Here is a 16,311-nt window from a genome sequence, read left to right on the forward strand (position 1 = left end):
GGTGCCTAAATACTCAAATGGAAGTAAGATTTTGAAGCTTACTTACTCTTGCTTGCGAAACACGAGTATTACAAGCAAGAATTTGACTTGGTTGTACAGAAGCTTTTGTTTTTAAGCCTGTTTCATTTAGAGTTTGCATTTTGCCCCCTCTGCAGCATGTGTTTGGTATGGGCATTGCATGTAAGACCTTGTAGAGAGAGGTGAGGAAGAATCTGTGATAAAAGTGTGACTAAAAGCAGAAGAAATGCAGGGGAAGTCACAAGTAAGTTTACTGCCTGAGCAGCCTGAAGGATGTGGACTTCAGGTTGAAAATCTGTCCTGCTGATTGGTTGCCTGTTTTCTTCTACTTCACTGCAAGTATTTGTAAAATAGAAAGTGGGAGAAACATCATTCTGTTTTGTAATTTAACTTGATTTTGATAGCTCATCATCTTTGCAGCAATGGAGCTGCTTAGTTTGAGTTACATAAAAAGAAACAAACCACAGCAATAACAACAACAAAACCAAACAAAAACCCTCCACCCACCCCCCCAAAAACCTACCCCAAACCCCCAATACAAACAAAAAAACCCCAAAAAGTGTTGCAGAAATTGGAATTTTTACAAACCTGCTCCTTCCAGTGGAACTTTCAGAGCAGTTTAGCTCTGCACAGGTATTTAGTTGCTTGTGGAATGTGTAAGCTCAGCAGCAGCGACAAACTCAACATGTTTGGGAGCTTAAATTCGATAGCCTGAAGAGCAAAACGTTTTTCCTCCTGTGTTTAGGGTTAATTAAAAATTAATAGGCATTAATTATGGTTGCTATTTTATATAATCTGTGGGGAAGGATAAGGAGAAATCCTGGAGAAGAAGAGAAGAGTTTGACTGCAAGAAACATTGAAAAAACCCAACCAACCAAACATACTGCAGAGAATGACCAAATATGCTTCAGCAAACTCCTAACCACATTAAATACTGTAAATCTGTTTTCCAAACTTAAAGGCTTTCATAGCAGGCACTTAATGGCTTTTGGGGTTTGGTTTTCTTTTTCCTGGTGTAAAAGAACAATTATGTCCCCCAGATGCTAATGCAGTTTTACTGGGATGTTTGTCTTGACATAGGGCCTGCAGCAGTTTATAAAGGAAAGAGGAGGAGAAAGAGGACTTCAAATGTGATAGCTGCAGCTCCTTAAGCTGGTGGCAGGGTTGCCTCTTTGCTGTTGGCAGGTTTTGAGAACTGATTATCTGTTTTCTTGGGCTCTTCATGGAAAGAAGAGAAAGAATGCTGAGTTTGCATGTTCTATATGTTAAAGTCTGGCTGTCTTGATTCATACTATGGGGTATATGACCTTCCTTCTAGTTGTTTGGACTGTGACTTGCTCATAATTTTGCTCACTGCCTTTTTTTCTTATGCTGTTTGTTCTTTTTGAACCCTGTGACCTTCATGCCCTGCATGGTGTTAATGTGAGTTAGAGATCTGGTGAGAATGTGGATAATCATTAATGCAGTTTGATTTAGTCACTGCTTGAAAATGGTATTTAAAAGAAACCTGTTGAGTGATCTTGACGCCTGTTTACCCAGCCAGGGGACATTGATTCCTTGCACAGGAGTTGACATTGTGTATGTAAAGGAGACCTCCTATTCTCCGTTCTCAGAAGCCTTTTTGCCAGGCTCTTTCGGGTTTGCTCTCCTGACTTGGAGAAGAGAATCACTGACTCAGCATTGCAGCTGACTTTTAAGACAGGCTGTGGAAATAGTCCCTTACAATCAGTCTTTGTCATTATTCCACGTTTTTCATTGCTGTGCTTTGCCAAGCAGTATTTGCTTTACTTTTTGCAGTTCATCTCCTATATTGTCAGTCAGAAATCTACTGTAAAAACCTGATGCGTTCTTTGGGCTTTTCAAAACATAGGAGAGATGGCGAGTAGGAAGTTCTGTAAACAGTTTTTGTCTGTATTAAATGCAGTGACAAGGGCAACAGCCTCGCTGCTTCGCAGGGATATTTTTGTTAACCCTTTTTTGTTTTCATAAGCTGCGATGGGTGAGAGGGAGGCAATAACATTCACAGCAACAAAGTGAGACTAAATGCTGCCCAAATACAACCACTGCCTGAATTGCTGGGGGGAAAAATCCTTATTGTTTTGGTTTAGCACTCTCTTTAACATCCAAATACTTATCCCTCTAGAATATCTGTGAACAAGACGTTAGGAAAGCTTTCAAGTGTTGATTGGGCAGCTTATTGTCAGGAGTGACCTCATGTTGCAGTCTATTTCTATTTAGACTGCAGGGTTTAGCGCAGCACTCCAGAAGTACAGCCTGACAGGCAGCCATCGAATCCCAGCCAGCAGCATGCACAGCCAGCAGCCCACATCACGCTTTGCTGTTTCTCAAATGAAGCACTTCTACATGAAGTGCTCGTTTGGGATAGCAAAAATAATCAGAATGGCCTGTAAAGTTCTGCTGCACAGGTAAATATATCAAAGAAACGTTTTTCCTGTCGTGTGATTGCAGATAGGACTTTGGTTAACTTTAAAATGATGTGAGGTGAAATGTATTTTGGAGAGAAATGAAATCATGTAACAACTGCTTTATTTTTTTAATTGAGAAATAATAATCTAAGCTCAGTAAACTACCAACAAAATAGCAGCTTTGTAATGCTTTTGTCTCTAGTGAATGTGCTTTTCTGCTCAAGCTATGTTTTTACCAGGACTTTTTATGGGTAGACAGTGCAAAAGGGATTCTCAGGAGAGGGTTAGCATTATGAAACAAAGATGTTTACCTTTCTGTGTCTTGCTGTGTCATGCTGCGTTAAGGCTCTGTGTGGCTGTGTAAATTACAGCTTTTAAAAGTATCCTTCAGCTGGGGGGGCTGGGTCGGGAAGGTGGCAGGTGTTTCCAGCCAGGAGCAGCTGACATACTCCTTTCAAAAAGTGGTTAATTGTTGAAATGGTTTAGGTGAAGGCCGATGATGTGCTTTATGTAGTAAGAGGATTCTTCAGGCTTTGCAATGCTGCTGATTTATGCATCTTTTGCTGAGCACCTCTAAGGCATCTGAAGGTACTTAATGAAAGCACTGTGACCGCTCCTGTGCTGGGGGCTGAAGGTTATGCAGGCAGATGGAAAATTCGGTGGTGAACCTTGTCCGAAATCTTTCGGATTCTTTGGAGATGAGCTTGATTCTCCCCACTCTTGACACAGTTCATTATTGTCTCAAGTGGTAGAATGAAAGGATTCCAGGTCATCACAATTTCCTATAAATAGTGTTTGTTCTCGTGCCCTTGACTGAATCTTCTTTTGCTCTCTTTTACAGCTAGAGTGTTGCAGAGTTCTGTGCTCTGCTTTGCTACCCCCTGTCCCCCTCCAATTTATCCCAGGGCTGGCTGAGTCTTAATAGTAAACTGATTTTAGTGTGTACAACCATGTATTGGGACTTGTAGAAAGTAAGCATGCCTTTGACAGTGAAGGTTTTGTAGCACTGAAAATACCGAGGCTGGATACTTAAACCAACCTTTGTTTGTTTTGAAATCATGGTAGTTGTTTTTCTCTGAGGGTCTTGCACATGTTCCTTCTCTTACCCTGTTCATGAAGCTGAATTTCTGCACAGCTTCATTTTTTACTTCCCCCCCCCAAGTGTTATCAAACCAGAATTTGTTTATCACAAAATTTAGAGGCAGGGCTAAGGAGGAGGGCTGTGCTGAGCTGTGCACAGAAATATCTTCTGTTGTAAATTTACTCTTGCTATTTCTTTGTTGGGAAGAGAAAATAAAATGAAGCAGTTGTTTATTAGTGGCTACAGTATCTGGCTTCTCCATCAGGTGTCTTCATCTCATGAAGTGACATAGCAATGTCTATTTTGAAACAGCTCAGAGCTGCCTGTTCTCTCAGAGCATTTGAAATAGACCTGGTTGAGTTTTCACCCAGGCAAACACACACACAAATCATGAAGTGTGCTTGATTCAAAATCAACTTTCCATATTAAAAACAAATAAAAAAAACCCCAAAAAGTCTGCCAACAAAACCCCCAACAACACAAAAAAAACCCCAACCAAACCCCCCCCCAAAGCTAAACAAAGCCACCCCACCCCAGCCCAAGTGCTGTAAGCAGCTTGCTTCCGTAGTTCCACGGGGCTGTTTGACTCCAGTGCACTCTGTTGTTGGCCCAGTACAAGTTGTCTGAGGCAAAAAGGGCATAATTATTTTAAAATAAATACTTCAACCACTTTCCTTATCAGCAAGTGTTTAATTGAAAGTCTTTTATTGCTTGTGTTTCACCTACTTAGAGGAAGAGAAAAACAGAAAGTCTGCTTGAGGTGGTCTAATTATCTTGCCTCTCAGGTAATGGAACTACTAATAAACTTGATAAGATCTAACAAAGATACTCCTTGCTGCATTAAAACTATTCTTGTGTAAGCAGAGAGGCTGTCTATGATTTTCAGCATAAGCAAGGCTCTGCTACCTTGCAGAAATTCTACCTGTTCAGTTCTCCAGTGCAGTTGCAAGCCTCCCTTGTATTCCAAGGCTTACTGTATGCATTCACGATCAGTGCCAGCTCCCAACAGTATTGGTGCTTGGTAAAGGGGAGATTCAAGTGCTACTTTTCAGGTTTTTTATCTTAGTTATCTATAAACTTGTTTAACTCCCTCCTTGCCTCCTAGTTGAACTGAACCAGGTGGTTATTGTTTCTGGAAATAGACATCTAAGTTGTAACTTATTGCTGTTTACAGTAGAGTTCTATGATTTCATTCTTGGCATATTTACCATCACTTTGTGTAAAACTGAAGTGCTCTGTTTATAATGAGGGAAGTTTGAGCATATTAATGAAAAACTGTCAAGGGATCACATACACCAGGTAACCTACCTGTGTTAGTTGCACTGATTTCCACCCTCTCTAGGAGTTTAACATTCAAGGCTCAAGTGGCTTGTGCTGGGAGACTCCCAAATGCTTTACAAATGGCTAGCTCATGCCCCAGAACCTCTGGAAGGGGACCTGCCTTGGGCTTGTAATGTGGCTGTCCTTGGAGGGTGCTGCAGATCTGTTGAATGTTGCAGAATAAAGTTATGCAAGAGTCTGACAGGCTGGGAAGAACCTCTCTGAATTGCATCTTGGGAGGGAAGCAGAGTAGCTTGGAATTTGCTTTAGGCAGCAAGGTTAGAATCTGCATTCTTAAGCAAGGTGTCAGAAGACCTTTGGAAACTGATTTGTATTTCCCATGGGAAAGATGGTACATCTGAGAGCTTATAGCTTCATGATATGCTGAGTATTGGCTCTTTAGAGACAGAAATCTGCATTGCTGCCTCTAAAACTTTGTCTTACAGTGGCATTCTTTAAGCTTTCTCCATCTAAATCCTAAGGGGACTGCAAAACTCCGTGCTTTCTATACCTATTTATTCTACTCTTATTAGCCACATTACTTGCAGTCTTTGAGTCTCTTCTAATTTACTTTCTGTTGACTTCAAGACTTTTATTTAGTGTGGTAAGTTTTGCATTGCATTAACTTATTTCTTCTTTATTGCAGTGCTCATATCTCTCCCATAAGTATCTTGCCAGCCTCTGCAGAGTAAGTATAATGAAAATATAAAATGTTTGAGTTATGCTGTTACAAGAATGTGCCTAGAAGATATCTCTTCTTTCAAGGACAGGGAATGCAGTAGGTTTGGTGATTACAGTTAGGAATAAACATTCCAGTCTGAAGTATTTCACTGATGCAGGAAAGACCTGATGCCTGGCAGTGGTGCTGGCTGCAGAAGCATGAGGAAAAATAAACACACAATTCCAGAGTTAAAAATGGGGTAAAATAGTTGAAGATTCTTATAGGACGAGATTTTTAAAGGCCTAATTGTGTACCTTGGCTCAGAAGCACTCAGAGTGGTCTGTTTTTAATGAAGGCTGCTCTGTTCTTGATGTATCTTAGGGCACAGCCTGTGTCCTTCATCAGGCACTTGCTCACTGACTCTGCTATTTGTTGCCTCTTGCCTTTTAAGATTACAGCCCTGTTCAGGGGGGGTTCCAGCCAACTGTGCTGCAGGGGTTCCTGCTCCAGGGTTGACTCTGACCTGTTACAGATAACAGTACATTACTGTCACATTAGTACATTAGACTTTGAGAAGGTTTTGTGTGTAGTTATTAAAAAGTTAGTCATTGTCATGTGGTGATCACTCTTAAAATGCTGTTAATAGACTTCCTACTACTGTATGTAAATCTGATGAAGGAGAAGATAGTAGGTACAGTAATTGCCACTCCCTTTTGGGGAAGGCTAGTTGCTTTGGGCCTTGAAGTGCTTGTCATCAAAGATTCCTCTCGTGTGTGAAGTTTATCTCTGCCTTTCTGCATAGCTGATCAATGCAGAAGGAGAGTTCTTAATATGAATGTCCTGTCTTTGTTCTTTTTAGCATTTTAGAAAGAACAATTAGAGCAGCTGTGGAACAGCACCTTTTTGACCTGCAGAGCAGCTTGGATAATGATCTGAAACACATACAGCAACACAGACTGGGCTGTAACAATGAAGCAAAAAATCCCAGTGGGGATGAGGAAGGATCTAACAACCAGTAAGACTTTTGTAGCATCTGTAATGAATTCTCTAATTATTACATATCTTAACTCTTCCAAACCAAAATACCCCAATTCCCCATCTCAACCTGAAGTAAAACTTAGAGCTTCTGCTATTAACTTCAGTTTATCTCACATTTTAAACCAAATCAGCTTCTATCAGTTCCCAGTAATCAACAACTCCTAAAGCAAATATTTTGAGTTGATTTTATTGCTGAAAACGTTGTGAAGTGTAGCTGCTTCACTGCTGACTTCTGTGCAGGTAGCACAGGAACTTAGCTTACCCAAATGATTTCATTCTTACCTCACACATGTTACATATGACACAGTTTTACCATATAAAAGCTGTTACAGATGTTGTTTAAGTTTCTTTACCCTGTCTTTCCATGTCAGCATAGCTGGTTTACTGCTCTGGCTGCCAGTGTCAACCCACCAGCTGAAAAAGGATAGAATGAGCCCTGTGGGTCAATTTGCACAGAGGCTCAGCCTTTTGGGATCAGCTTCTGCTTTTCATTGTGAATCTTGCCATGCTGTGAGTGGAGTGATTGCCATGGCAGCATTGAGGAGCTGGTACATTTTGGTGCTTTATTAAAAATAAACAGACATGATTAATACCCAAACTCCAAAAATGTGTAGTTAAGTAGGACTTCAGGACCCGAATTCCTTCCAGGCTCAGAGCCTGGAATATGTGAAGTGTTCAGAGACTCAAATGCTGTTTTCTGTATTGTTCAATCTTAGCTGGCTTTAGAAGTCTTCTCTGTGACAAGAGGTCACACTTAAGTTACCAGCTGATCATAAAAGTAATAATCCTTGCTGGTAATCATCAGCTGAATCTTGAGTTTTAGTGTTAGAGACTTAATGTCTTCAAAGCAATTTATAGGTAAGTGGGTAATTGCCTGAAGGACCCTCTTGTAGCTGAATGCCTTCAGTTACAGCTAAGTGCTTTAAAGGCTGGCTGACTTCACAGGAGTGGAGGCTAGAAGTACCATCACTACAGGTTTGAAACCAATATCCTCTCCTGGCATGGTGACTATTCCAAGTGCTTCTGATCACCGTTCCGCTGGGGATTAGCCGTAATAGAGGCTACACGATAGCGTTCTTGGGAGAGGTCATCTGGGTCCTTTAAAGCAGTACCCCCACCAGACTCTGCACCAGCCAAGTACACAGTTACAGAAGAACTGACAAAATGCAGTGATCCAGGGCAAATCTCTTACAGCTGATTTAAAATAAATGCCAGACTTGAGAAAAGAGAATTAACATGGCAGTTTCCAAACCTTTCTGTTTAGTATCTCTCCATCTAAAGAGGAGGAGGAGCATGGGGTTTGAGGGTGGTTTGGAATTCTTTGTAAGCACACAGGAGGAAGACTAGAAAGTCAAAGGCTTGTGATGAATTATGGACTCACATGGCAGTTGGGGTGGTGGCATGTAAAGAATCTTTGGACATAAATAGGGTGTAAGTCTTAATCTGGTTGTCCTGTTACAAGCCTTAAATTGAATTCTAGCAAGATTGCATGTTAGAAATTCCAGGATTTCTCACTGGAGGGGCACAGTGACACTAGCTATAAACCAGCTGCTTCAGTGGTGAGAGGAGTGTAGCCACTGCAACTTCTTCCACTTGTGGTAATTCCCTTATGTCATTGCTTCTGGCCCTTGATGCTTTTATTCCTGAGTAAGTGGGGGCTGTGTGCCCAACCTTTAGTGCAACAGTTAAATAAGTACATTTTCATACATCTCTCACTAAACCTCAGGAGTGCATCTAAACTACATAAATTTGCCTGCAGGTGATTGGAATTGTAGATGTTACCAGTGTCTATAATCAGAGTAATCTGGTTGAAATAAACCCTCTTGTTTAATACTGTATTAGATTAAAAAACTGCAGACAGCAGCAGCAGAGAATCACAGAATAGTAGGGGTTGGAAGGGACCTCTGGAGATGGAGTCCAACCCCCTTGCCAGGGCATCTTCACACCACAAAACCAAAACAACAACAAACTCCCCAAACAAAGCAATAAAACCCCAACCAAAACCCACTCTTTTCTTTTAAAGGTGGAGCAACAGTTTGCTAAAGTCTTTCTGTGCTTCTCCTTTAGGAATGATGTTAATGAAGATAATGACACTGGTAGCAGTGAGAACACAGCAGACTGCTCTGAAGTTTTGGGTTGCACTGATGTAGACAGTGAAGCTATGAAACAGGATACTGTAACTGAGGAAGAAGAAAGCATTCAGGTGAGAGGAAGAGCCTCCTATATATGAAAACGATAAATTGCTGTGACTTGAGCAAAGCATTTTAGAGATCCAGGTTTCCCTGTGCTGTAGTTTTACATGGCACTGCTGCTTGGTGCCTTCTTTGCTATGCATGATTCATAGACATAGACCTGCACAAAGAAATTTGTATGTCCTTTGAGCAACTTGGTTGGAGCCTGACTGCTGTTTTTCTATTGATCTTTCACAGGTACCAGCCCTTCCTTCTGCTCAGGTAAGTTGGAGGTATCAGAAAAGGAAGCATAGGCCTGGTTAAGACAGCCTCTGAGGAGCAGCAGGTCTAGAGCTGTGCATGTAGCATAGCCCACAGTCATGACTTTTACTGAGTCAAGAAAGGGAGGACGTAGCAGTTGCCTGCAGACTGCAGCCTCTTGACTGTCTCTGTGCTAGGAAGCTGTGGTTATGTAATCAGCTCATTTTCCAGGGTTTGTTTCACTGTTTCTAGTTTCTTTTGTGGTAAGCATAGACATCCTATGTTTTTTCAACCCATCTTCATCTCCTTTCTACTTGAAAGAGGTTCTTGTACTTCTTGTTGGAGCTCTTTGCTTAGAGATTTGAATTCTGCTGTGCTGACAGCTTGTGTCCCTCCATACTGATGTGTCCACATAGAATTCTTACACTTGAGGTGTCCAGCAAAAGAAAAACAAAAGAAAATTAGACTTGGGAGCTCCTGAAGAGGTTCAACACTTAATAACTGGCATTTTGAAAAGCATCAGGATTCACCAGTTGTATTCCAAAGCAGGAAAATGTGTCTAGACCTGCATGAGCACATCTTAGGATGTGATGCTGACCTGCTGTGCTCCAAAAATACAGCTTTACTGATACTTGAATCTGCTGTTGATGTTCAGAAAGCAATTCTAGGTGTTGCAATAATGGTTTGCCCTGTACAAGAGACATGCCTCAGCTTTCTTCTGAGCTGAAAATTATTAGCTCTTTACATAGCACAAACTTTCACTTTTGATGATATGTGTGGCCTGAGCTTGTAATGATGGCCTGAACTGTGCCAGAACTTTTTCTCAGCAATCAGGCATGAGTCTGTCGTTTGGATATCTCCATGTGGTCCAGCAGTCCTCTAAAATATGTGCTGACAAAAATGAAATCAAGTAGAACAGCAATGTGCAAGAGGATATAGTTTCTACCACTCTGTATGAAATAGCACATATGCAGCTGTCAAATAAGCTCCTCTAATGACAAATCCCCTTCTGTAGTTCCCTGGCTTTTTGGGTAAAGCTTCTGCTGTCACAAATCTAAATGATGGATTCTGTGGGTCAGGAGATTTGCTAAACACACAGAGAGCATTCTGCAGTGGTTTTGAGCTTCTTGCCTGTGAGTCCATAAATCTTTCTGAGGGTTTCCTGAAAGATAACTAGATGAGCAAACCTATTGTTAGCAGACTTAAATTAACTGGAAGAATTTAATGGGTCTGTGAACTTGAAAAGCTCGAGCTGGATGCCTTAGCATAGTGAAACTGCGAGGCTGTCTTGTCTGGAATCTGTGTTTTTATTAAAACAAAATGTTGCCCTGGTGCTTTTTGCTATTGTCATGTGTTCTCCTAGCCTTCTGTTTGCTTTCACAGATCCCTAATTACTCTTTTGAATCACCTAACAAGCCACATTTTTTTTCAATGGCTTCCACTCAGCCAGCATATGGCTTTAAACCCCCTTCTGTAAAATGGAATCTCGTGGAATGTATTGATTGTCTGGATTCTTTCCCGATTCATTAGCTCCAAATCTTGTTATTCACAGATAATTAGGTTGTTATCCTGTATCTGAAAATGCACAAACAAATGATTGCTGGAAATCAGATGCTATTTTATCCAGTTCAGGTGAATGCTGTGCTGGCAAGAGCCCTGTTGAAAGCAGAGGGTAGAGTTCCATATTTCTGCCATGGCTTTTTCTGTCTGGCTGTTGTGAGTTGTCTTTTATTTGTAGTGTTTGCTTTAGGTTTTCAGGCTTTTGGCAGTGAAAGCCTTCAGAAGCAGTAGGGAGCAACTTTACTTCCTCCTGAAAATGTATGCTGAGCTTTAGAAATCAAACCTCAGAAAATACTTATGGGGAAACAAAAAAATGCAAATTGGTGGCTTTTCAGGAGGGTTGAGGCAATTTCAGTGCTTTCAAAGAACAGCTGAGAAATGGGAATTGCACTTCTTAGGGAGCGTGTGCGCTTCAGGGGTCCAACTATGTTACTGTGCTAAGAATCTAAAGGGAAAGAGGATGCTTGGGAGTGCAGGGTCATGTAAAGATTTGTTTTGTTGTCCTACCTGATGTCATTCTTAACTGTTTTTTGCTTTTCTGGTGTTTGATATCAGCAGTAGGGTTGCATTCTGGGGGGAAGTTTGGGGTTGTTTTCTACCTTCTTTTTGTTAATGCACCATTTCAAACGTTTTTGGAGAGCTTTCTCTTTTGAGGAGATGCTAAAGGGAAATCACTGATTCTGCTGTAGGAAAGGAATTGGAGAGGGTCATGCAGGGCTGTAGGAAATGAACAATGTGCATGTGAGCTCTCCTTTGGGGCTGAAATGGAAGCAGAAGCAGCTGTTTCCAGAGCCACAATAAGTGTGACTATGCAAAGCTTGCACAGCTCATCTCCAGGGTGGAAATTATCTGCAGGAGTATGACAAATGCACTATAATTAAAATTTGCTTCCTGGAATTGGAATTTGACTGGAGGATTGAAAAAATGTAAACAGAAGAATGGAGTTCTGCCTGCAAAGGGTGACTGTTAGGCAGCAGGTAAAACTGGCAGCTGGTGTTTGTGTTTGAACTCTCAGGGTAACTCTTTTATAGTCACACACTTGAAAGCTCATTTGTGAGAACTTCTTGAAGTCTGAAACCAAATATAATCTGCTATCTTAAGAATGATACATTTTATATTTCAAATGTCTTGTACTCCCCCCAAATAAGACACTTCTGGGAGAAACCAAGGGCTTCAAGTCTTCCTGTGCCAGCACTTAGTGCACAGACCGGTGACATGGATTCATCTGAACTTGTTTAGTGAGATGGTGTCATAGGAATGCCTGCATTTCTTCATCCCCTTCCAGTTCTGCTGCTGCTTTATTTAGTAGCAGGGATTAGTACCTCCTTTTAGAAAGTCTGTCAGACTTGTTCCATTTCACATATGCTGAGCACAAGTCCACATCCCACTCCGTTATTTTCCAGACGAGGATACTGCCATCATTTAGTCACCCCAAGCTTCGGGCTGTGATTGACAGTTTGCAGTAGAACTGTTTGTGTTAATAGTTAAATCAGTACAAATCTGAAGGCTTCCATCAGTCATTGCCTGGCTTTTAGTGATGAAAGCACCTAGGTAGTGGCCTTACTTTAGGTATGACAGTACTGCATGTTTAGGATTAACGATTTCCACTCTTACACAAGAAGCTGTGTCTTAGTTCTTGAGGGTATTTTTGTGGCCAGAGATGGTTCCAGAAACAATTTTCAGCCCAGAATGCCTTTCCTGAATCTTTTCTAAACATAACTCTTTGCCAACAGACTGCAGACGTATTATTGGAACCATGTGATGAAGATGCAGATGTTGATGGAGAAAATAATAGGGAAGGGTATGTGTTTTGCTTTTGTCACTTAGATGGCAGAATGTCTAAGTTCAGTTCTGACCTGTAAGTGGACCAACCTGGTGATTTCTGACAACAAAGGGGGTTGGACTAGATGAGCTTTGGAGGTCCCTTCCAACCCAAACCATTCCATGATTTTTATAAGGGAGGTGAAACTAAATATGCTGAGGGAGCTGGGGTTGTTCAGCCTGATAAAGAGGAGGCTCCATGGAGACCTGATAGTAGCCTTCCAGGGGGCCTGAAGGGGGCCTACAGAAAGGATGGAGAGAGACTCTTTACAAAGGCTTGCAGTGAAAGGACAAGAGGCAGTGACTTCAAACTAGAGAAGAGCAGATTTGGATTGAATGTTAGGAACAAGTTCTTTACCATTAGGGTGGTGGAACACTGGAACAGGTTGCCTGGGGAGGTGGTTGTCATCCCATCCCTGGAGATAATCAAAGTGAGGCTTGACAGGTCTGGGCAGCCTGATCTAGTTGAGCATGCCCCTGCTTACTCCAGAGGGGCTTGGACTAGATAACCTTTGGAGGCCCCTTCCAACCCAGACCGTTTTATGATTGTGTGTAACTTGTCACATGTGTAAACAGAGGATAAGGTGGAGTTACCTTTTGATGGTGGTGATACAAAAGGTACAGAACTTTATGCCCATAGAACAGAAAAGAAATAGAAGCCTCCATGTATATCATGTTGTTTTAATGAACCACCCAAAAGAAGAAGAAAAAGTTGTTTTCTTTAAAACATTTGGGCATATTTTATTGCTCTTAGTGATTGAAGAATTAATGCTGCTAAGAGGGACTGTAAGTACATTTGCAGCTTGAGTTCAGCACTGACTGAAATTTCAGTTTGAGTTCAATTGACTACTTAAAACTATTTCCTTCCAGTTTGAAAACAAAGGTCTGAGGTGGTTTTATTTCTAGCTTGGTCCAAGTCCAGTGATTTATGTGCTTCAACTTGAAATTCTGTGGAGAGCAAAGGGGGTTAGGGAGAGAGGGGGGAAGAAAATAAAACAAAGGCAATGTAACTTTGTTAAATTTACCTGTCACTGTAAGGAAATCCATTGTGTATGTGCTAAAACTGGACTAGGGTATGCAAGAATAAAGTGTGAAGGAAATGCATGGTGTTTACTGTCCTTTAACCACTTGCATTTAAAATCATAACTTGCTCTGTGTCTGCTTTTCAGGCAGAATAGTTTATTACTTGGTGGCGATGACAGAACATCTCCAGAGGTGTTGCTGGTAAGATTGTGATTCCATTTGTGCACAGATACACAGCAGCTTAGGAACTGACATGAAATACAGGAAGAAACCCCAGAAATTTAACTTCTAAAATGTTCTCCAGGGTTGGCCTGCTGCAAGGTTTGCAGAGCCTGTGCTAGAGATCTCATCATCAAAGCTTTGCTAGCAGAGCACGTTTGCATTTATGCATCTCATGTAAGGACTGTGTTTGTAATGCAAATAAATAACTGCTGCTGGGAGTGCAGGGAAGCTTGTGGAGAATTAGGAAAGAAGAGGAACTTTTAAATCTCACTCTCCCATAGGCCTCACCCCCTAAAACTTTCCAGAACTGCTGGGACTGTCGCTGGTGAGGTACCTGATTTCCTGTTGTTAAATAATGAAAAAGCATCTTCTGTTATTTAAATGCAGGATTCAAGTAGCAAGACTTGTGATCTTAATGCAAATACTGACTCAGAGGTGTTGGGGGATGGCAACGTTAATGGTTCTGAGGAAGCCCTGGGTGTCCAAGTACCACGTCTTGACCTGAAGAATGTATCTGATGGTGACAAATGGGAAGGTAATTTTCACCCTTTAGCTCACAATATAGTTAGCTAGTAAGGAAAGTAGAACAGCTGAGAAAGCAGAAGCAGCAAACAAGTTACACTTCTTTTATTTCAGTTCCCATACAGGTGGTAAGATCAACCAAGCCACGGCCTAGGGCCCATCTTGTTTTAGAGCTATCTGCAGCTTCATTAAGAGCCTTAAATAAAAAGGCAAAGAAAAGGTAGTCAAAGCAGCAACTAAAGAAACCAAAAAGCCCTAAGTTTCATAGTAGAGGTGATTGGGGATTTTTGGTGTCTGCTTCTTGGTTTTGGTTTTGGTTGGTTTTTTTCCCCAGTGACTCATGGTTTCCAGGATGCTGAGTCTCAAGTCCTTAGAAACACTTTCTCTGATTATTGTCATGGAGTCCATATTCACTGTGTCTTGTTTGGGTGTTTTTATTCTTAGGTGTAAGCTGCTAAAGTTCTCATACTAGCTCAGTTTGACTTGAAATCTCCCAGCTACTAAACACAGCAATTGCTATTTGATTTATTCTGGAAAATCTGGTGGTGGTTTTGTTTCAAACATCAGAAATTTCAGATGTTGGCTTTCCTTGTCATTGGACAACTGGAAACAGCTCTTTCAAATGGAAGTTAAAAGTTGCAGATAGATTTTATTTCTGTGCCCCTTGTCCCTCCATTGGTTGGATTAAATGTTTGAAACATGATTTTTCTCTCAGGTAGGGTTCCTAATGTTTGTGACCTTATTCTTCATGGCCTTCCAGGTTTGGCAAGCCCTTAAGCAAAGCTGAACTTTGCTCAGATGTCTGCTAACAACTGTTTAGATTTTTGTTGTATTTGTGTGAAAACATAATCCCTTTGTAACCAGAGCAGAGCACTCTTGTCAATATCATCTTTTCTGAGTACTTATCTTTATGTATGTTCTCTATATCCTGTTTCCTCTGCCTGGTATGGATATTCTGAATCATCACACCTTAAAAAATACAAGTGATACAGTTTGCTAAAACCCTGGGAGCTGCCTCTAAGAGTGCAGTGGCTGCAGCCCAAACGTTTCCACTTGTAAAAACTCACAGAGGCCTTGGTGCAGATTGAGTACAGAGGGGCAAACAAGCTGTTCCAGTGGCAACTACTCTTTGAGACAGCTCTAAGTGTCCCAGTCAAATGTTAGTCAGACACTGGTAACAAACAACAGCTGCACTACTCTTCTGTTTGCTGTGTGATAGGAGTTGAAGTTAGTGATGTACACCTGGAACGTGTGTAGCTCAGACAGGCAGCTTGTAGCTGTAGCATGTCAGCACCTAAAGCTCTATCCTGGAGGTCAAAGGCTGATAAGTTCCTGTTCATTTGTCATCAGTGCTGGCTGTTTTCCAAATTCATTGCCTGCATGACTCCATGCTTCCCTTTTAACCCTTTTACAGATGATGAGGTTTGCAATTTGTGATTGACTTGTTCAGGTGTGCAGAAGGTTTGCTGGTTGGCCTGGTTGATGCTAGCAAAAGCTGCCTTCAGAGTATGTCACATCATGGAGAAGTCCATTTGCAGGCACCTGAAGACACTGAGGCCAGATTTTCATTCTTGTTGCCCAAGTTAATAACTTTAGACAAAGTTGGTTGTTCTTAAACAAACCAAACTCCTGCTTACATTCTCAGTGTTTTATTTACATGAATTGCTTACTTGCACATCCCATTTGTGGCATCTTCTAAGTGTGCTAATCTGGTTTAATACCTATTCTCAGAAGGTTTGTGGCTTCCATTTTCATGATTTCCTTGAACCTGCTCATAAAAGTTGCTTTGGTTTGAATTATCCAAATAGCTTTATGGCCCTTTGCTTTGAAAAGGAAGTGGCATATCTGTATATAAATTTAGATTATAAACTTCTTGGTAGTAAAATGGGGATATTTTGCAAGTGTTATTTCATTGCAAAGTAGTTTAACTTTGGCTGTTCTCCAGTCCTTCTAAGAATTGTTATTAGGATCTCAGCCTTCTAAGGCACTGCAGGTCCCTGTGGTGTCCCACTGAAGCAGATTGGCTTTGTAAAGAAATCTACAGCAGTCCAAATCTTATTACAAGGTTTGGGTTATTAAAGCCTATGTGACAGAAAACTTAAAGGCCTGATACCAACAGAGTTCTTGAACATCAAATGCTTGCTGGCTTAAGGGAGAAATGCAGCTCAGTTAATCTGTGTTCTCGAG

The 16,311-nt window shown here is 41.2% G+C and overlaps 1 protein-coding gene across 8 annotated transcripts in view; it reads left to right on the forward strand.

The window, feature by feature from the left end:
• FAM13B (family with sequence similarity 13 member B) overlaps positions 1-16,311 on the forward strand; it is a 51,233-nt gene that overhangs the window by 21,518 nt on the left and 13,404 nt on the right. For 6 of the 8 annotated variants that reach the window (XM_068162941.1, XM_068162947.1, XM_068162921.1 and 3 more), the window contains exons 8-14: positions 5,492-5,533; positions 6,366-6,521; positions 8,612-8,747; positions 8,974-8,997; positions 12,270-12,337; positions 13,527-13,581; positions 13,990-14,137. In XM_068162941.1, coding sequence (XP_068019042.1) covers positions 5,492-5,533; positions 6,366-6,521; positions 8,612-8,747; positions 8,974-8,997; positions 12,270-12,337; positions 13,527-13,581; positions 13,990-14,137 — 629 coding nt within the window. Of the gene's footprint in view, positions 1-2,268; positions 2,445-5,491; positions 5,534-6,365; positions 6,522-8,611; positions 8,748-8,973; positions 8,998-12,269; positions 12,338-13,526; positions 13,582-13,989; positions 14,138-16,311 lie in introns of those variants that run through there. The other 2 variants (XM_068162959.1, XM_068162968.1) reach the window with 2 other exon arrangements.

Source organism: Melanerpes formicivorus, unplaced genomic scaffold, assembly GCF_026170545.1.
Source record: "Melanerpes formicivorus ecotype bairdi unplaced genomic scaffold, bMelFor1.0.p_v2 SCAF_2, whole genome shotgun sequence".
Lineage (NCBI taxonomy): Eukaryota > Metazoa > Chordata > Aves > Piciformes > Picidae > Melanerpes > Melanerpes formicivorus.